The sequence below is a fragment of the Sarcophilus harrisii genome, chromosome 6, assembly GCF_902635505.1.
Source record: "Sarcophilus harrisii chromosome 6, mSarHar1.11, whole genome shotgun sequence".
Taxonomy (NCBI): Eukaryota; Metazoa; Chordata; class Mammalia; order Dasyuromorphia; family Dasyuridae; genus Sarcophilus; species Sarcophilus harrisii.
The window spans coordinates 11,323,741-11,346,004 of NC_045431.1; the positions used below are offsets into that span (position 1 = coordinate 11,323,741).

General features: G+C 38.5%; 1 protein-coding gene across 4 annotated transcripts in view; it reads right to left on the reverse strand.

The window, feature by feature from the left end:
• KCNIP4 (potassium voltage-gated channel interacting protein 4) overlaps positions 1 to 22,264 on the reverse strand; it is a 1,016,244-nt gene that overhangs the window by 181,294 nt on the left and 812,686 nt on the right. Inside the window, exon 1 of one of the 4 annotated variants that reach the window (XM_003773350.3) lies at positions 18,655 to 18,841. The exons of the other annotated variants lie outside the window; for them this stretch is intronic. Coding sequence (XP_003773398.1) covers positions 18,655 to 18,766 — 112 coding nt within the window. The 5' untranslated portion in view covers positions 18,767 to 18,841. Of the gene's footprint in view, positions 1 to 18,654; positions 18,842 to 22,264 lie in introns of those variants that run through there. 4 annotated transcript variants of the gene reach the window in all.

A 22,264-nucleotide genomic window follows, 5' to 3' on the forward strand; every position in this document is an offset into this window, starting at 1 on the left:
CTTTCTATTCCAATCTACCTTCCATTCAGCCAAAGTCATTTTCTCAAAGTGCAGATCTAATGACTTCCTGTTCCCCCATCCCACTACTCAAATTCCAGTGGCTCTGTCTCACTTCCAAGATTAAATACAAAATGCTAAAATGCTTTGTCAAATCAATGAAAAAGGGTCTCCAAACTGGGGAGGTAACACAGAAACATTATTAACATAACTCATACTTAGATAAGGTCCACTAAGCCATTAAAAAAAAAAGAAGAATCATATGAAATAAGTAAAGCAAGTTAAAATACAAATATTTAAGAAATGAGAAGACTTTCATATGACGAGGCAAGAAAACTAGCAAAAAAGATATATATTTGTGTATGTATATGTTCACGTGTACACGATGTGTTCATGCGTCTTTATGAATAAAATATACATATATTCAGCATATGAATATATATTTTAGATGTTTGTGTATTCTTATAAATTAAACTCCTCTAAAAGATGTTTGCAAAAATATTATTGCATTATTAATCACAGTGACCAATCTTGCTTCCCAAGTTCTGATAATGAAACACATTTTCCTCTTCTCAGTGGAGAGCTGTCATAGCATGGCTACAACATGCTGCTTCCCCTGCCAGATTGGGCAAATGTGTTGGTTGGTTTGATTGAACAATTTTTCTTTGTTATAGAAGCGTTCTGTGTGAAGGAGGGGTAGTTATTAGAAATGATTGTAGTCTAAAAATAACAAAAAAGAATCCATAAAACATCTTAAAAGGGCAGCATGGCAAAGGTGATTTCAAAGGTATCTATCATTCACTTTCCTTTGGCCATTGGTCACATTATTGTGTGACATCTTGAATTGCTTTCTTGAGTGACTATTTTAACGATATGTTTATTTTAAAATATCTTATGGTTTCCATCTGGTTTCATGGTTTATATAACAATTAGAAAATGAGCTCCTTGAGGGATCATGACTTATTCCTCTTTCTGTACCCTATTTTGCCTTATTCAATGCTCTGTATCTAGTAAATGTTCATTTAACTTTTTTTTTTGGGGGGGGAGAGAGGATTCATTTCATTACTAGAAGAGAAAGTATAGCTTAATAGAGAGAAAGTTGGTCTGAAAGCCAGAAAGATCTAGGTTTAAGTCACAATCTTGGCATCTACTGACAGTGTGACCTTGTGTTTGAGTACATTCTCTAAGTCAGTCAATAGTCAATCCATTTTTTTAAGTTGTATTAAGTACTTATATATTTGCCTGGGATTGTGATAAGTACCAAAGAGAAAAATAGAAAAGAAAAAAATCTAGCAAAAACCATTGTCCCTGTTCTCAAGGAATATATATTTGCAAAGAAAGTGCCAGAATTCATTGGTAGGAGGAATTTCCTCATCTGGGAGAATCTTATATCACAGGTCTAATCTCCATCCCTATTATTATAATGAATTAACTTTAAGTTTCACAGAGAAGTTTGAGGAATAAAAATGTTCCAATAATAAAATTTGATTTCTTCACTAGAATATTACTGCTACTCATGGCATTCAGTGATCCTGGATGCTTGAAGATTAGGTCAGTGGAAGCTAGATTTGGAATGGTCCCACAACAAAAACTTCATAAATGGGCCCAGTGATGGACATTACTATAGGATTGTTTGATATCTACTTATGGTTGGATGTGCTCATCAAAAAGTGTTTGGCTCCTCTGTCTAGCTACAGCAAATCCCAAACATGCTGAGATAAGTTATCTGTAGCCATGAAAGAAAACCCAAATGATTAAAAACATCCATGTGACTGTAAAATATTAAAGTATGATTGTTAATAATAAAATAAAAAATATTAATGAGTGTTCTTTAAGCAACAGAGGAGACATTGCTATCCAATCTTTCCAGTAGTTGGTTCTGTTTTCCCTTCCTTTCTATTCCTTTCCAAAGCCCAACTTGCATTGTAAGGGGGGGGGGGTAAGGAAGACTGGAAGCAGAAGCTCTCTTTAGACAATGGTTGGGAAATGCGATTCTTCCCCATCTGCCGAGAAAATGAGGAGCCAAATCCTTGAGCCAGGCAGGGATTACATTTGTACATTTTGTTAACCTTAGCACAAATTGCTACTACCTGCACTTCTCGTTTCCTTAGTAACCTTCCTCAATAAGCATTTATAGGAAAGGATCCTAATGAAAGGCGTCTGGGAAGTGACCTATGTGAAACACACAGGGGTGATGAGATTTGCTTTTCTGGCCGAGACCGTCTGGGTACGGATCTCTAAGCCACGACTGAATTTCCCCTGATAGAATCCGTGAATCTGACAAAAAACAAACCACTTCAAAACACAAACAAAAATCCAAACAAACAAGCCTTTCAAAGTCCTACCATTCATTATTTTGCCTGGAAAACTGAATACTTCATAGAAAAAGACATGGGGAAAAATTCTATTAATGGCAAAGGACATGGCTTCTAACAACTTCACATGCGTTAATAAGCCAGGAAAATTATAGCTTTCTTTCGGGGAGAGAATATAGGACTTTTTCATCATAGGATATAATGAAAGCGATGAAGGGGAGATGGCGAAATGCTGTTTCTCATTAGGGGAAGTTCAGCAGAATTTTTACAATGTATGAAATGACTTTTAACTGAATTGAGAAAGAATCTTATATCATGGTTTCCCTAAATAGTATTTATTTCAGAAAATAAAGCCTAACAATGTAGAATTACAGAATGCTCAGTCTGGAAGGCACCTTTCCTCGCATTCAGCCCAAACTTCTTTCCTTAGTTATTTCTTCATCCCATGCCTAAGCAGATGGTTATATTAGGTGCTAGTAAAAGTGCAATGCTTAAGTAAAGCATATTTTCCATTCTCCTAGGTTTTACAATCTAGAAAGGTGAAAAATGACAACATAAAAAATTACATATAAAACAGTAGATAGTTGTGCAAAATGTTATGTAAAATCCCTGAGGGTTTTTCATTTCAATAATCTGATCACAAATCAAGGGGAAACATATTCATTTCTGTTTTTTTCAGATAAGTAAACTGAGTTCTAAATAAGTTAAGTGACTTTCTCAGACTCCAAACCATAATTATAGGAGCATAACTGCACTGGTTGAAAAGGCCCAGTTTCTGGGTGAGGTGCAAACCCTGCATGTAAGATTATGATTCTGCTATAGATTAACCCTAAATGTATACCTTCCTGCCTCCGATGGATGCTCTCTCTCCTCCAGGAGTACAGAGATATATACTCAGGGAATTCCATCCCAGATGGATATCTGGAACATAGAGAAATACACGCTGATACTGAGAAGTGAGTCCCCAAGATATCTGAGAAGGAGCATCAGATACAGAAGCAGAGTTAAAACCAGGCTGGTTGATCAAACTTGTCAGCCCCTTCTCATAATAATATTTTTAAATGTATAAAATGCATAAAGTTGCAAAGGGAATCAACTATATTGAAATATTTATAAAAATAAAAAGATTCACATTTCATACACATATGCACATATGTTGTGTGTTTATATGTTGTGTACATACATATACATAAAGATATAGTTCATGGACCTCAGGTTAAAATCTCCTGAATTAGAAATCCATAAAAGGGACAGACAAGACGGGAAGTGTAGAGTGATAGACATGAAAGAGCATCTGATTTACTATCAAAAGATCTGGGTTTTAACTTCTCTTATTACTTGTGTGATCTCTTCCAAATCAGTTTTCTCTTTGGACCTCAGTTTACTCATGGGTAAAATAAAATTCTTTGAAATTTTAGTTATAAACTTTTAACAAATACTATGAAAAGCCAAGATTTGGTTTTTAATCTATAAGAAGATGGTCCTGGGGATGGTACAGGGGATTAGCTAGATAAGGAATTTTTGTGTAAATTAGTCTCCAGGGCTGCCCAGATGAATGTGGGATTTAAGTCTAGTTCTGGACACTTATACAAGCTCCCTTTCTCAAATTATTAAACCCCCCCTCACCTCCCATTGGCTTGCAAAAACTTTTGCGAATCTTTTGGACTATATGGGCTTATTCTCACCTCTCCCTTGTTAGTCCCTACCTTCATTAACCTCCACAGAGTGTGTAGGGAAGATGTTATGGATTCATAGCCAAAAAGGTACCTGGAGTTCAACTAATCCAATCTTCTCATTGAAGAGCTTTAGAAACCGGAGCTCAGGGAAATGGATAAGTTTTATGAGGTGACAAAGCTAGGATTTGATCCTGATGCTAGCTAGTTTTCTTTCCACTGTAGCTCCACAGAGTGTACTCGGGTCAATTGTTCAATGTCACTAAGCTGTCAAATGAACACGAGAGGCCAGCTCCCATCCACAGCACAAGCAATGGCTGCCTTCCCTGCTCCTTGCCATATTTATGATTCCTCAGTTCATCTGACTCCATAATTTTTGTTCTCTGGCATTGTCCTGGCAGTTTCCACTGGTTGATCCTGTAGATTCATTCTGCAATTCACAGCCTCATGAAACTAAAGGGAACTTAGAGAACACACAAATTCTTAACTATTTAGTTCCCATGAGTTGCTCCAAATACCTCTAAAACTTTCATCTACAGCAAACAAAAGGATCAGAAGATCAGAAGCCTGTGGATTATTCGCCATGAATATATTCTTTAGCCAAGTCCCAGGGGAGAAAGCAAAACAAAACTTTTTATCGTCCTCTTAATAGTAAAAACTGCCATCGTCTGCTGGCACGTGAGGGACTATGACCTTGGCTGCAGAGAGCCCATTCTCTCATCTCTCTCGATAGGGCCCACTGACAACATTCTTTTTTTGACCGATTAGTGTGGGACAATTTTAATATGGTTCAGCCTCGGACGATGTGAATATTCTAAATTTTGAGCTAATATTAGCAGAGATTATTAACTGAAAAGAAGCCATCTGTGCATCTTATCAGGACACTTGAGTGTTCCTGGAAGGTGTCTTTGACATCAAACAGAGTCCATGGGAGGTGTTCTGATTTCACCAGCAGGAACATCAGCAATCCCAGATACTGCATCGCTCTAGGATTAAGTTGATGGACATGCATGTGCCAGGGAGGAATAGGGATTGTTAGATCTGCCCTGCTGGTGCTGATCCTCCTCATCTGTGGGATGTCACCTGAGTTGGAAATTCTGCCACCAAGGAGCACGTTACAATCAGTAGGAGGAGAGAAATCTTTACATGATTATTTTGGCTCTATTGTCCTTTTTTAATAAGAAGAGGTGGTAACCTTGAGGGGAGAAGGAAAGTTAAGGAAAAATCATTTCTAATGGATGTCTACTGAAATGATGGAGGCAATAATAGAAGGCATTAAGAAACCTCAAATAAGAAATACTTTCTCTCCCTGACTTAAAGGTTAACAAATCTTGTATTTGTCTTTTTAAGTAATTATCTCCAGCATTATTCTTTGCTTTTGGTGCGTTGGATGGATTTTCCTTAACTTCCAAAGAATGAAATACTGAAATTTATAAATAAAAATGAGATTGAGGTTCCAGATCCAGTGCTCTCAGACTTAGAGCATTTCTTGAAAGCTTGAACTCAAGGCAACATTTATTCACCACCAGCAAGGAAAGAAACTATAGGAACACAAAAAAATGCAATATAGAAAGTTGAGTATGGAGCTAGTTCTGCCTCTAGGATTTATTCATATGCTTGCTACTAAACATACTCAATGCAATGTGGTGTATAAAATGTCTATTTTACAGATGTTTACTTGAGAGTTAAGGATTGGTCTAAAGTTTATCTAAAATCTAGAGGGGATTAATCAATTTATTTGGAGAGTTACACCTCCTTTCTGTCAAATTTGAGGGTTCTATTTAAACTATGTGATATCTCAAAAGAAACTCAAGTTGGAAAAGTCTTCTGTTACAAGATGATTTATTATTATTTTTCAGATGTAGAAGATTGACTCTAATTCTTTATTTATAGGTGTGACTGGATTGGTATTGAGTCTCTTTAACCAAAAAAAAAAAAAAAGAAAAAGAAAAAAAGGTTTCACTAAATTAGACTTTTTAGGAGAAGCAATGAAAATGCTATTCATTAAAAAACCTATTGACTATTGACATCTGCCTTGAAAGAACAGAGTGTATGTGTGGTAGATGTAGAGAAGAAAAATTTAAAAATCTGTTTTTATTGCTATCTATCTTTTTATATTGCCTAGATTTCTCCTTGTACCCTTCTTCCAATCATCTCTAGCCATTCTTCATAACAAAGAAAAAAAGCAATCGATATTTTTGTCAGGATAAATTACTACCTAAGAAACTGGGTTCCCATCGATCTACCATCAATTATTGAATATTTCCCATAAATTCTGTACTCAAAAAACATGCAAAAAGCTTGAAGCACATTCCAGCACTCTGAGGAGTTGAGCTCCAATAAATCCTAACCTGTTATTTATCGATTTCTTTTCTGTCTTGGATCTAATTTACCCTTCAGGGTCTGATCTTACTCATCTTTTTCATATGACCATGCTCAAGAATTTCTGATCAAAAGGAGTCTCAACTTCCCTTGACCTTTTTGGGCTTGGGTTGCCATTTCATTATCTTTATTTTCCCCCTACATTGTAAGACTTTCCTTTTGAACTTGCTAAAGACTTTGATATCTATAAAAATGAAAGGCATAACTCTGCATGAAATATGTCAAAGAAATGGTATCCATTTTCATTCTTAATTTTAGTAATTTTCATTGCATATTTTTCATCAATGATCGTGTTGGTTAATTAAGGAAAATCAGAATTTTAAAGAGAAAAGCCAACATGTTAAAACCCAAGACTATAACAATAACCAAAGTTCGCTAATCTATTTCAGCCCCAAATTCTGATTATAGAGGAAAATTGTCAATAGCATTTCTATAGTGCTTTAAAGGTTTCAAAATGTTTTCCCAACAATCCGATGAGGTTGGTACTTGCTATTATCCCCATTTCAAAGATGATATGAATGAGACTGAGAAAAGAGTAGTATCTACCTAGATCATGACAGGTCTTGGGAAGCCTCTCAAGAGTCTTTGAGCCTCAGGTCTTCCTAACTCCATAACCAATACCCTAACCACTATATCTGTATAGCTATCATTATTCTCCAATTTATATTTATTTTTAGTGATTCTGGTGTAAATGATGCTACCAAAATGTAATACATTATCAAGGTCTATCGAAATTGAAAAATTATTTCAAAAATTGTAGTCAACAAAAGAAAAACAATAAGTCTTAGTTTTGTTTGTTTGTTTTTTGGTGAAAGGCTAATGAAGGAAGGATAATTTCCTAAAATAATGGTTGATTTAAAAAAGGGGAAATAAAAATTGTTGAGAAATATTTTTAAGGTGAGTCCTTGCTTCTTGCATTAGTTCCAAGTATAAAATACTTGTTAGCAAAAAATTACTTCTTTCTTGTCAATTTTTTGGGTTGATAAGATCGACCTTAAAATATGACTTGAAATGCATGTTTTGCTATTGTAAAATATTAGATATTTGAAACCTATCAACAAAAATTGAAAATTAAGAAAATATTTTAAAAATCAAAAAGAATTAAAAATACAGCTTAAAAAGATTTTCCTGTAAGAGTTTCTTCAAAGCTTTGTTTAAAGCAAAAGTTTTCACTATCACATACACACAAAAAAGTTTGGAAACTATAGTTCTAAATAATAACAATTTTAAAATCACACTGCTTTTAAGAAGTTATCACAGATTTCCATCTGGAAGGGACCTTCTAGACCATCTAATCCAACAGCCTGATTTTACAGATGAAGAATCATGGTTGAGGATTTGCCAAGAGTTACACTACTAGTAGGTAGTATAATGAGGATTCAAATCCAGAACTTCTGACAACAAATTCAGTATATTTTTCAGTGCATCCCATTCAAACTTTTGGTTCCAGGGTCTCCTATCAATGCTTATGTACAGGATATCTCTATGAGATAATTAACTGATCTCTGTGGTCCTCCCTCCCCACAGCTACTGCATATTAAACTCATGTCATCATAAATCTTAAGTGTAATTTACTGAGTATATTTGCAATCGCCTTTGTTTATTCTCTGCAGGCAAAAAATATTATTAATACTGGAAATGCTAAAAATGCTTAGTTGCTAGAGCTGAAGTAATCCTTCTGTTTTTGTTTCAAATATACCTATTTCTACAGAATTCTGAAGAAAACCAAGACCTCAAGTTGAGAAGTTTGAGGCAATATTCTGAATTCTTCTGGTCCTTAAAAAAGTGGCTTATTTCAGTACAATCTTTACTAGGCAAAACTCCTTTAGAACATCACTCTTCTGGGAGCACAGATTTAAAACTGGAAGGGAAGTGACTTTAGATGCCATATAGTCCAATATCTATTTACAAGAAACCTGAGGCTCAAGTGAGATAAAATGGCTTGCCCAAGTGCATAGAAAGAGAAGATGATAAAACTGTATTTTAAATTGAAGTCGAATAACTTCCAAATTCAAACCTCTTTTAATAGCACTGGGCTGACTTGAAAGAAAAACAAAAAAAAAAGCCTATAATGTCAGTGACAGGCTAAGCAAAAACCTCACTTTTCTTCTGCAAAAACATGTTACTTATTCCAATTACAATATTCCATTATTTAATACAGACAGCAGGGTCAGGGAGAAGAGTGTCTTAATACAATTAATTCTGGTGATTGTTTTCCATCCTTGCAATCCTAGTAAAAATAGAGTTTGATCAGTATAAATGATTCCTTGGATGAATTGCTATAAAATCAGAGGATTTCATTTTAAATTTTTGAATTAATATCCATCAATGATATTATTCTATATTACTTTGTTTTTGTTTTTGTTTATCCTTCTGATTTTGGTATTCACACATGGCAATGGAATGAATATATTAAGCTTGCTCTCCAACTATAAAGATTTGCCTGAAGAAAAGTAATCCCATCAAATTTCTCTAATTATGATTCAAATATAAAAAAATCTCAAAACAAGAAGCAAAGTCTAAGATGATGTAGTCCGACTTCTTAACTTTACAGATAACAAAACTCAGATCCTTATAAATTGAGTGCTCTTCCCACAGATCCCAACTTATTCATGACTAAAATAAATCTAATTTAAACAGATCTGAGTGAATGGAAAACAGAACAAAAAAAATTATTAAGCTTTTATTACATACCAGGAACTGAGCTAAATGCTAAAGATACAAATAGGAAACACTAGATAGTTCTTGCCTTCAAGGAACTTATGTTCTCATATAGATGGGAAGACAAGACATACAGGGGGGGATATAGGAAGGCAAATTATCAAAGGATTCTAAGTGGAATCATGGCTCAAATCACAAACTCATTACTTACTCCTACATAGGCTTTGAGCAGTAAAAGTTAGAATTGTTGTCTAGATAAACATGTGCACTCACCAAATTGATCAGGAAGAAATATCACTGTCAGGGTAGCTGCTTTGCTTCTGTTCAGCCTCTCACTGGTAATCACCCTGCATCACTCATCCTTAACTCTTGCCACTGCACAGGTTTTTTTTGATCCCAGATAATTAGCCTCCTTTCCCTCATGGCTGGACTACCCTAGTTGAAGCGGAGCTATAGACCAAAGTTTTCCTTAATTTCATCCTTCAACAACTGCTGTTTTCCCTGAACCTTCTTCTTCCTCCATGTATATGATACAGACACAAGTTCCTAATTGTTGTCTATTACATAGTGACTCACAATAAAGAAAAAAATAAGGATATTAGAGTCAGAATTCATGGGTCCTACTTAGTTCCCTAAAAGTCACGTGGGTTTTTGGCTTTCTTTGAAAATCAAGGTGCAAGAGAAAGCTTTAAGACATGGAATACTTGATGGGAAACTTCTGTCTTCAATACAAGAATGAGTTCTTCCTCAGATTCTGCAACATGACTACCTGAAGTTTGCAGGTCAGTCATTCAGTTTATGAGCATTTTGCAGCTGAAGAATTTATTTGCTTGCTCTGCAGCTTTTGTTGAAATTGCCAATAAAATGTTAAGATATATATTTTCATCTGGGCCAAAAGGGTAGTTAACAACACAGAAGCCAGTATCCCATTTTGGAGAGTGTACCTTTCTTCTGAACATTCATTAAGGATCCTGAGCTTTTGTACAAATGCTTAACCAGCCTCTCTTTCAAAGGAAGCTCCGAGTTGTAGCTGCCAAAGTCTCATTGTCATTAAGCAGCACGTTTGGCTCCTTGGCTGCTTATATCTCTTTGAATATTTTATTGTATCAAGGAGGAGTTAAATGTGCCTTCCCAAGAAGGGGATGCTTCAGAGAATCTCTAATTTCAGCATCAATGCACCAGTGGCATTTGGGAAGTGCTAAATGAAGTGCAAGACAGATGTGGAAACTTAGAAGAATAAAGTACCTGCAAAAACATCTAAGTTGTTGTTTTTTTTAATCAGTCCTTTATCAAGATCAGTTTCCTTCCTTAATCTATTTAAATTTCAAGGCACAGTTTCCATTTACCTCACTCAAATTTTGGCTCTCCACTTACTCATTAGTCAAAGGGGTTTACCCATTACCCTGACTAGTGGGCTTATTAGCAACTGTTAACACATGCATATCATACCCACAAGCTCCCACACCTAAGGAAACATATTGGATTAAGGGGCTAGAAAGGTCCTTAGAGATCATTTAATCTGACACTTTCTTTTAGCCCAAAGAAAGGGAAATGACTTGTCTAATGTCACTTAGCTCCCAAGTAGAAGAGGGATGCTCATAAATTGGTGTTTGGGAATCTCCAAGAATCTTTTGAGGAAATCTTGGACTATTTTTGAAACAACAATGACTTTGGACATTTTACAGGCAAATATATTATTCTGAATTACATCATCCTCCATCCTCCACAAATGTAGCTGTACCTGAATTCATCACCTTAAAAACACTGATGCTAAAGGAACCTTATTTTGAAACTCTGCGCTTTATTTTTCATTCTCTGTTTTTTTTTTCCTTCCTGCCATGGAAGTGCCATGATTGGAGGATGTACTGAGAACTTGACAAGAAGTCATAAGACTTGGTTCTTTGGCTAGCAACTGGGAGCTCAGGTCAGCTATTGACCTCTTTAGACTTGTTTCATGATCCATAAAAAAGGTGGGTTGTATTGGATAGTTTCTAAGGTCTTTCCAATTTTAAAATTCTATTATACCACTAAGACATAAGGCAAGTCTTTTGTTATTATTAAAATAATAATAATAGTACTTATGGAGCACTTACAGTTTTGCAATTATATTAAAATCTCTCTATATATGTGTATGAATGCGTACACACAGTGTTCTGAAACCCTTAATGCTGATTCCAGCTATTAAAGCTTAAAACGACACTAAGACTTTTGGGACAACCTGCCTACAAAATCTCATTTAATCCTCACAACAACACCTCAAGGAAAAGGCAGGTGCTACAAGCATTACTAACTCTGTTTTGTGCAAAAGGACACTTAGACCCAGATGTCTAGCATGGCAGCTCAAAAGATACTTAATATTTATTGACTGAATCTGTGACTGGACACATGATTATAGTCTCATGATTGAATTTTATTAAATTAAAAGACAACTTTCCTGAAGGCCCAGGAAGCACAAGACGATTGAGAAGAAAATAGACCTCTTCAAAATAGTCCATTTTCTCTGCTAAAGCAGCATAGAATAGGGGAGAAAAGGAACAAACCAAACCAAACCAAACCTTCTTTTATCCTGGCTGAATTAAACACTCAGTGAATCAGCAAATTTAAATTTCCCAGCATTCAAAGCTTTATTCACAAGTCTCCTATGACCAGATTCAGCTTAACTTAGCTGGAAAATAGAAAAAGGAATAAACGATATATACTATGTACCATTTATGTGTGTGAATGTGTGTATATACACACATATACCCATATACATCCATATATATAAATCTATCTCTATATAGATTTATAGATATATAAGGTTAGGTTATATCTATATGTAGATTCATAATAGGTCCACATATAAATATATGTATGTATAGAGATATGATACAGATATATATATGTACATAACTATAGGTATATATATATATTTAGATATCTCCTTATCTATGTACCTCTGCTAAGTGTTAGGCTAGATGATGGCAGCTATAAAAAAGGAATGTAAAATCTAGTTCCTCACCCTAAGAAGTTTGCAAAAACATATGAAGAAATAATCCTTAAATGTTTCAACATAATGACATTTTTAATACAAATGACAGGTAATTAAATAGTTTAAAGTTTGTGGTTCTGACTATAAACACCATAGGAATGGAGAGATGAGAGATGAAATAATCAAGCAAGGTTTTGTGGTGATACATCATGAACTGAGCCTTGAAAGCTGGACAAGATTACAAAAATGGAGATAATTTGAGATAAGGTAAGCAACAGAAGCATACAATTTGGAAGGAGCATGGTTCATTCATGGGACTTAGAGAAGACAGGCCAGCCCAAAGAAGTCATTCTTTGATCAATAGAAGTAAAACATCTAATTCTTCTAAGGTGGTTAGAACTCACTTTGCATCGGACCCCACGTTAAATTCTGGAGATATAAAATGATTAAGGCAGTCTTCCTGTCTTGATTTCTAATAGGTAAAGAGAATACATAAAATGGGGTTTGAAGAGGTGGGATGAGATGTTTGGATACAGCCTTGTTGGAGAGATCTGGCTCAAGAATGATAAGGTACAAGTGTCTCCTTTCAGAGTCAGGGAGCCCCAGGGGTAGAGTCCAAAGTTGTGGAGGTGGGGATATGAGAATGATGATGGTCAAGGAGTAAGCAGACTGATATAGAGAAGACCAGGAAGTGGTAAAGATATCTTGTCATGGGTAAGATCAAATAAAAACACAGAAGAAGGGTTGTCAAAGTATTAGGTTTAAGTATAATATATAGAATGCTGGAAGTGCATATGAATTTGTTTAGGGGTATTTTTTACTAAGTTACTGATTGAGGAAACAATAGCATTTGTTGTAGAGGGAGTGTGGTAAAGTCAGAAGAACCATGCATTTCGAGATAGGAAATGTCTAAGGTCAAACCTGCCTCTACTGTTCATTGTTCATGTGATACTGAGCAAATCTCTGAAGCTTTTTAGAGGTTTGAGTTTCCTCATTTGTAAAATGGGAAGAATATCAGTAGCACTTGCTTCATTGGACTGTTTTAAGGATCAAATAGAGTAACTGATATAAAGCACATTGCAATCCTTTCTATCGGTCTTCAGGTCATTTGTTGTGACGCTAGACAAAGCTATCACCAGAAACAGTTTCACCTTATGGCCAGGTAGTTTGATCAGAAGGACGTTGGCAAGATATGGTACTCAAACTACAAAGCTACAGTTTGAATTCAGCATTGACTTATGACCTAATCATTGGTTTTCAACATCTTAAATACAGATGGTTTAATTTCTACCCAGTCATCAGCTGAGCATAGGGTGTGTAGTTTGAAACGAAGGAGAAAGGAAACACTTTGTTAAGGGTGTTGAAAATTCATCCTTTGACAACCAGAAAAATATTTTCTACACCCCAGAGCACTTTAGGTAGGAAGAGAGATACCAGCTCCTGGGTCATTGTGGGAACCCAAAGGACAACAACAACAACAAAAAAATCAGTGTTCTTCTTTAATAGATTGCTCATTGAAGCTCTTTATAGATCATTTTACTAATCTGGGAACTGAGATGAAATTCAGCTGAAAACTTAAGTAATACTTTAAAAAGCTACCACGAATGTTTCTCCATTGTAGAAGAGAACAAATGGCTTCAGAAGAAAGAAAAATTAAAATCTTTAATAGACAAAAGGTTGATATCACTGCACCCCTGCTCCTGAGGAGAGATTCCAAACTCTTAAACTATTCCCCAAATTTCTGTATCCTTGGGCTCCAGGACGACCATTTCTTTTTCCAAAAGGAATCAAGATTACAGCTATATATATATGCTCTATCCATTCTTTTTGTCTTTCATTTCCCCTAGCACCTAGTACAATGTCTGGCACAGTCAGGTAGCTAAGAAATATTTATTAATTGCTTGATAAGGAAGTGCCCAAGTGCCCTGTCGATTCCAAACACTGCTAAGCACTGAAGATATTGGGAAAAATTCCACCAAAGACCAAAAGGAAAACCAAATGAAAACGTTTCTGCTCTCAAGAAGCTCCTAGTCTTAACAGACAAGATGACGGGCCAATAACTGTCTAAATGAGGAATGGATGGGATAAATTGGACATAACTCTACAGGGAAGGAAGTAGCCTTGTAGAGGTCTGGGAAATGTTTTTGCAGAAGGTAGCTCTTGATTTGACTCTTGAAAGAAGCCAAGGCAACCAGGAAATATAGTTGAGTTTGGTAGAGCATCTCAAGACATGGGGGCAGTCAAGGAAATTATATAGAATCTAGTATTGGATTGAAGAATAGCAAGGAAGCCAGTGTCACTGAGGGTCAGAAAGCTGAAAGTTTTGTCCTTGCTTTCTTATTTACTAGATGGATGTCTATGGATTCCAATATGCCTCTAGGTTCTAAGTCAAGTAGCCATTTCATTTATATCCCGGTGCATATAGCTTTAAGATTCATGTCTTAATCTTTCACCTCACAACTAGAGGGATTCTCTCAAAGAAGCTAAACATAAAAAAAATACTCTTCTAAAGGAACCAATGATATATCACATGGAGTTTGTGTTTTGCAATGGCAGGAACCCGATTATTTGAATTATACCTTCACTAGGTAAAAGGTTTCCTTCATAGCTAATCTAACCACTCTCCCTAAAAATAAATTTGAAGCTTTTTCTCCCCTCCCTCCCTTGCTTCCTCCCTTCCTTCTTCCATCCTTTCTTTCCTTCCTTCTGCTACTTTAGTCCAGGTTTTCCTCTTGAAAACCATTTCATCTCAGCCAGATCAAAGCAGATGTGAGCTGGGCTTCTGTGGTTTGTGGCTGACTGTTTTGACTTAGAGTACTCCTAGAACAGCCAACGTGCCTTTGATGAGATGTCATGTAGAGTATAGATCTAAAATCTCACAGACAAGTCTTAAGAGACTTCTCATGAAGACAGACTGCCGTAGGAGACTACAGGTAACTTACAAGAAGAGAAACTGCTTCCGAAAAGAAACTGGAGGCTTTTTAATTATTAGTTACAAAGTACTTGTGCAATCACTAATATTGGATAATACCTGGAAACATAGGATTACCCAGCAGTTCCTACAAATGAATGAGTAGCTCAATGCTGCAAGTCAGTCAATGAATTTTTCTTAAAAAGAAAACCAAAAAGCCCCAAACTTATATTGCAGCACTAGCCAAGGTCTACAGATAGAAAAAAAGGCAAAAACAAAACAAAAGGCAAAAAAAGCACCTATTCACAAACTCCGACAACAAAGTCCTTGCCCACATAGAGCTTACTTTCTAAAGGGGGAGATGACAGATAGATGCCTAACTAGTGCATACTAAGATATGGACAAGATAGATGTGAAATAATCTCAGAAGCTCAGAGACTTGGAAAGATTTCTGTAAAAGGTGAGTTGAATCTTAAAAGAAGTCACAAAAAGAGACAAGTAAATGGGCAGATAGAAGTAGTAGCTAGAGAAGTGGGTAGAGCACTGGACTTGTAATCAGGAAACTTATCTTTTTCAGTTCAAATCTGGCTTCAGACACTTATTAGCTGTATGACCCTAAACAGGTCATTTAACCCAGTTTATCTCAGTTTACTCACCTGTAAGATGAGCTGGAGAAGGAAATACCAAACCACTCCAGTATCTCTGTCAAGAACGCCCCAAATGGGGTCACAAAGAGTTGGGTATGATTGAAATGACCCAACCCATTCCAGCTGTTTGTGCTAAACAGTGGGGAAAGAAAAAAAGGCAAAAGCTAGTTCCTATCCTCAATAGTTTTCAACAAATATAAAATTTTTAACATTACCAAAAAACGCCAAAATTGGATTCTGTATGAAATTGCATCAGCAATGAACAGGCAGAAGTCCCCAATATTAAGGACAGCTGGTGCAAAAGCCCAGAGCTGGAGGATGGGACATCAGGAGTAAGGACTGACTTGTAGGCAGTATAACTGAATTGTAGAACTTGCTGAGGGGAATAAAATGCAAGAAGATGAAATTTAGCCTCTATTCAAGATGTGACTTTTGCTTATTAGAACTACTCCAAAATCACCTGCCATAGCTAGAAAGAAAAGTTCCAGGTTTCCTTTGTTTTCTCATTAGAAGTTGAACAAAGTTTTTTTTTTTTTTTTTTTTTTTTTTTTTCTTTTAATTGAATTTTATGGAGTGTATAGGGAGCAAAGATATAATTTTTATTTTAAAAATAATTTTAGCCGAGAAGGTGGTAATTTACCACATTTCTTAGGGGGAAAATATTTTAGTTTATTTGCACAATAATGGGCTACAGTCTTGCAGCATTCTTTCCTTTTCCTCTTATTAGTGAGTCAGTATGTGTAGGAACCAAAATAATTAGAGAAAAATCTCATTAGCATCATTATCTTATCCCTTACCGCTTACTTTCAATTTTGAAAAACCTGCATTTCTATTAAAAAAAAAAGTATTATAGGGAGAAAAAGACACTTTGCTGACATAAAATTTTTATTTAGATGAAACATAAATGTATGACTGTGGTCGGATATTTTCACGAACCATTTTATACTAACACCAATCTATGCTGCCTTATCCTTACATTTATTATAAATCTAGAGTTTACACAAAGTAAGGACTAAGTTTTTAACTCAGTTCAAGTCATTTAATCAATCATGACTATGTACAGAAGATGATCTAAAGGATTTAATAATGACTAAAATTAGTTCCTGCCCTCAAGCAGTTTATACCTGAGTAGAAGAGATAAGATAAATTCAGATAACTTCAATAGAAGGAGGGGGGAAAGTAAGGATCAAAATAAGCCCTAAACAAATGGCTTTGGAACTACAGAAGAAAGAAATTAGAAAGAAATGCTTCTCTGAAGGACAGATGAAGAGTTAGAGAGAACATCTGAATCGGGGACACCAGGTCAAGTTTGTCACTGCCAGAATGATTGCCTTTGAAAACCTCTACCTGGTAAACTGTATGAAATAAAGACATCTTTCAGGGGAGATGAAAAGCCAAGTCACTCCCAATGGTTGTGAACTTGTGATATTCAATTTCTCAGCCATATGCTACCAGTAGTGACATTATTAAAAAAAAAAATACATGATATTACACTGATGTGAAAGTTCCCTTCCTCAAGTTCCTTGGGAGATGTTAGAATATAGAAATTGCTGCTTCTGCCTCTGAAGTGCAGTCACCTCTAGGATCTATCAGGGGAGCGAGGGAATAGTGATGTGGAGGCTAAAACAGTACAGGAGCGATAAAACCCCAAAAAACTTTCTCAAAATGAAATCACTTAGGAAGGTTTTTCATAGCAAGATGTCATCTTTCCCACTTGGAATTTTATTGAGCTATAGAAACTAATGTGCTGGGCCAGAGACCTCTGAAGAGTCCAGCTTGGTTTGGGGCACTGTAAGAAGTCTGATTATGTAATTTTTGTCTCCAGTAATTCAATTAAATTACTGTGTAATATCAAAAAAGGAAGAAAATAATTTCTGGCCTTTACCCCCGCCCCTCCCCCCCCCCCCCAATCTCTTTGTAATATTATTCTCAAGGGTGATTACGCAGGACTTGTCACAAATCTAGAGTAGTTGAAAAGGAGATAAGAATTCGCAGTGATAAGACCTTCTTTCTTTCCTTCCAGGTCTAGAAATAAACAATCTAAAGAAAATAGGATTTAAAATGTGTGTGTGCGCGCATGCACACACAACAATCTAGGTGTTGCTAATTATCTATATCTGTATCTATCCATACGTTAACATGAGCAGCATTTTGACAGGATTTCTCTGGGGAGGATGTCATCTTAGCACCTGTGGTGGCAAGGATTTCAAAACCAAACCAAACTCATTTATGTAAAGCCCACTCGTGATGGGGAAGCTTTCTCAACTCATCCTTTCTGGGGAACAACTATGTAAGAGGAATAATTTTACCTCGCACGCTAAAGGAGCTAATCATGGAAGGAGAAAAATTAGCGAAAGCAATCTCCTCTGGGAAGAAAAAGAGCCCAGGTGCAGAATTCAGCCTCGATTATTGGGATTTGCATGCTATTTTTAAAAGTCCTGCTGTTTCAAGGGTGGCTGGAACAGATTTTAAAAGAGCTGCTGAGGGCGAACTTCCGAATTAAACCACTATTTGGGTGATATTTTTGTAAAATAAACTGATTCTTCACAAGAGTAAAAGTAAACGTCGTATCATTTACCAGAGCAAAGGGGTTCCTGACTCTTGGATTCAGGCAGATGCACTCGGGGAAAACAGAGCGAGGAGACAAATAAACCCAGTGGTTTGGGAAGGCACCCCCTGCAAAGGGCTAAGTTTCGGGTGCAGCTACGGCTTTGCTAAGTGGCGATCGCACCCAGGAGTAGAGCCAGGGGTTCTCGGGGCTTCCATCCCCTTTCCCCCCGCCCTCCACGCCCCTGCTTGGCGTTGGCTAACTGAGCACCTAACCATCTAGATCGGGCAGAATTACGCCTGAACTGAACGCGGGGAGGTGGCCAGTAGTGGCCGGGGAAGCATTCCCAGCTCTGGGGCGGGGGGGGGGGGACGAGCCCCCCTCCGGGTCCGACACGTCAGGGTCTCCCACGAGCGGCCACCCCGCACCCCGTGGCACACGTGGAACGTGCGCATCGCCAAACTTTGCCTCAACTTTGGCCGGCCCGGGCCGGCTCCCGCCCCGGCCAGCCCCCTACCAAAAAGCCCCCACTGTGAGCAGCCTCTTTACCTTCCGAAAAATCAATCAGTCCCAGCAAATGAAGCAGCTTCAGAGACGCACATATAATCACAACAATACCCACTGTTTGCAGTCCTTCCGACTCCCACTCTAAAGTCAACATTCTCCAAGCGGCCAAATCATTCCAGGCTCCGCAGCCGCCGGGGGGAGCGGGGGGCGGGGGGCGGGGGGCCGGCGGCCTCGGGCTCCCGGGCAGGGGCGGGCGAGCGATCCCAGGCGGAGGCCGGCCTCCCCGGCTTCTCTGCCCATCGGCTTAGGGCAGCGGCGGGGCTGCCTTTGCGCGCGGCCGAGCTGCCCCTAGCGCGGGCTCCGTGGGCATCGGGGCCGGCGGCGCTCGGCGGGGCTCGGGAGCGTCGGGGAAGAGCGCTGCCTCCCAACTGGAGCCTTTGCTGTGTCAGTGGAAATGAGAGGCACTCGCAGGAAACTCGCACTAGAGAGCACAGTGCGCCCAGCGCCGGGCATCCTCCCGCTCCCAGACTCCAGCGTGGCCAGCCCGGGGCGAGCTGTTCTCACACTATTTTGTGTGTGCGCGCGCGTGGAGCCCGGCGAACGCCCATTTGCCGAAGGCGGCCGCTCTCCCTCCCGGCCAGCTCCTCGGGCAGGGGCTAACCGCCTTCCCCGCAAACAAATCCCCGGGGCTGAGGGCGGCGGCGAAAGCAGCCCCTTCCTCCCCCGGCCCTCCCCCGGCCCTCCCCGGCCCTCCCCGGCCCTCCCCGGCCCGCCTGCCAACAGGGCAGCCGGGGCTTCTTGCTCAATGTGGGCTTCAGGTCCCCCTTAAAGGGAAGCCTCCCTGTCACTTGGGGCTGAGCTGGAGGCTTCCACAACATGAGTGTGGCTGGCAAATTCACTGTCACAAACGGGGTGGGGGGGGGGGAAGAGACACGAACACCGTGGGCTTGGGGATCCTTAATCAGCACAGAGAAGAGCAGGGGAAGGGGCGGGCAGCTAAGTTTCACTCGGTCTCCAGTCCAAGACTTAAGCCAGGGAGGCGACTTCCCCATATCCCTATTCATCCCCACTCGTGTTTTCTATCTCCAAGGACCGCAGGAGGAGAGGGAGCCTTCCACCCACGGAGCAGCGAGATTAATAGAGCACAGGGGCTGCCGGGATCACTTAAGCACAATCAGTCCCGTTCCCAGGCAGCTGCTCCTCTCCTGCCTCAGCACCATCCTCCTGACTCTGGGATAACCACAGAACCAAACAAGTCCGGGAGCACACGGTGGGCCACCCGCAGACACTCTCTTCTATTACCTCCACTCTCATCTAGTCTCCAACGGCCACTTTCACAGGAGACCACAGCACAGCACTGGAGGGAACTTTCAGAGGCAAAGATCATCATTTAAGTAGAGATTTTAGATCTAGAGCGGACTTTCCAGATCATGGACTGAAAGGCCCTCATGTTAGAAATGAGGGAACTGAGCCTGAGAGACAGTAAATGACCTGCCCACGTCTCTAAGTCCAATGTTCAATCTTTTACACCACAGGGGTCTCACAAGTGCCTCTGTCCAGCACGTGGTCAGCAACTCTCCCGATTCCAATGTAAAACTAATGGAAATACAATAAAACCTAGGGACCGGTCCATTCTGAAAACTAAGTTTATCTCTAGTCTGAAGGGATCCATATATACGTATATTAAGGCCCTCCCCTTTATTCCAATCTGACATCACTGACGTACAACCAGGCTGAGAAGAGCTACCCCAAACCACTAGTTTTATAAGTCAAGAAACTGAGGTTCAAGTGACTGTCTACAGTCACACATAATTAGAGGAGGAGTTCCAAAGCTAATAGAGTTTTCTTAATTCCCATTCTGGCTTTCTTTACATTCTACCATGGAGTGAGTGGACAACACTGTATTTGGAGTCAGAAAAACTTGGTATCAAATCCTGCCTCTGGCACTGACTAGCTTAACTGTGTAACCTTATCGAAGTTACTTAATTTCCCTCATTCTTAGTCGCTTCATCTATAACATGGGGATAAAGATTGAACAGTTGCCTCTCAGGATTTTGGTGAAAATCAAATAGGATATAATATATTTAATGGTTTAAGTACCAGGTTAATGTAAAAAAAGCCTAAATGAAACTTTACTTAACTATTTGAGCTCATGCTGTGTTTTACTGTCTCAACTCCTGTAAAATCTGCTGGTTGAATCAGTCAACTGACACTTTTATTGTTGATTATCATTTTCATGTCTATCTATGTCTATCTTCTCTTGCTCTGAATTCCAACAGAAAATGAGCTTTTTTCTTTAAACTTTGGCATCCTTCATAAAACCCAGGACAGTGCCTGGGAAACACTCAATAAAGATGGAGCCTTAGTCCAAGCACATTAGGTGATATATTTTGGAAAGAGTCAAGAGGGGAAGAGAAAGACCTACATTAAGGTCCTACCCATTTGTCAGTTGAGAATCTGACTCTCTCATTTTGGGAGCCAGAAGCGTTTTCTTTTCTTATCATTATGAATAATTTAGAAGATTTAAAGCATTATTTTATTATCTCCTGACAGGATTAGAGTTTCTTCACTCAACAAATAGTTCATTTATTAGGCACGTTCTTTGAGAGGGCTGTAGTTTTTATACACACACATACATGTATATGCAGATGTATGCATAAGTATATAGACAGATATATGTACACATGTACAAATATGCACGTCTATATAAATCAGCCTGTATAAGTATGCATATAGAAATTTAAATATGTATACATGTATTTACATACACATGCATAGACACACATGTGTGCACAAGTATACATATATGTACATGTGCATACATGCACATACAAATGCATCTAAATATTCATACATGTATGTGCACACACATACACACACACACACACATATCTCATAGTATGGGATAATGAATAGAAAGCTGACCAGAGAGAATCCTTTTAGATAGCCAGCTTGGCAACCAGGAAGACCTAGACTCAAGTCTTGCCTCTGACACATACTGTCTGTGGTATTCTGGAGCGTCACAGTCTCTCAGAGGGCTAGGCAACTCCTGAAGATCTCGGGAGCTTAGAAGCCATCCAACCCAACGGCTTCATTTTAAAGATGAGGAAACTAACATCCATGGGAATGAAATGATTGATCCAAATTCATACAAAGAAGAGACTATAGCAGCGCCAATATTTACAACCTGACTTTCTGACCCTTTAACTGTGCTTTTTACACTGCCTCCTTCAGACTAGAGACTGGAGAAAAGTTGCTGTCCAAGGTAGGTAAAGGATTTTCCCTAAGCAAGGATTGCCCATACCAATAAAATCAGAAGTCCCAACAACACTTTTCTGTGCAGAGTCCTGGGTCAGGCACTAAGGGAAGTACCAAGTTTAGATAAGTCATGGTCCTGGCCTTCATAATTACAGAATTACCAACTAATGTTTATATACCATTTTCTGTGCACCAGTCACTGTGCTAAGCACTGGGCTACTGTTTCATTTTATCCCCAGGGAAACCTGTGGAGGGCAGAGCTATTATTGTCCCCACTTTACAGATAAGAAAACCAGAGGTTAAGTGATTTCCTAGATCACACATCTAGCAAGTGGCTGATATTCATATAAAGAATCCCATTCAGGGTCTCATTTGCTTCTCAAAACAACTCTGT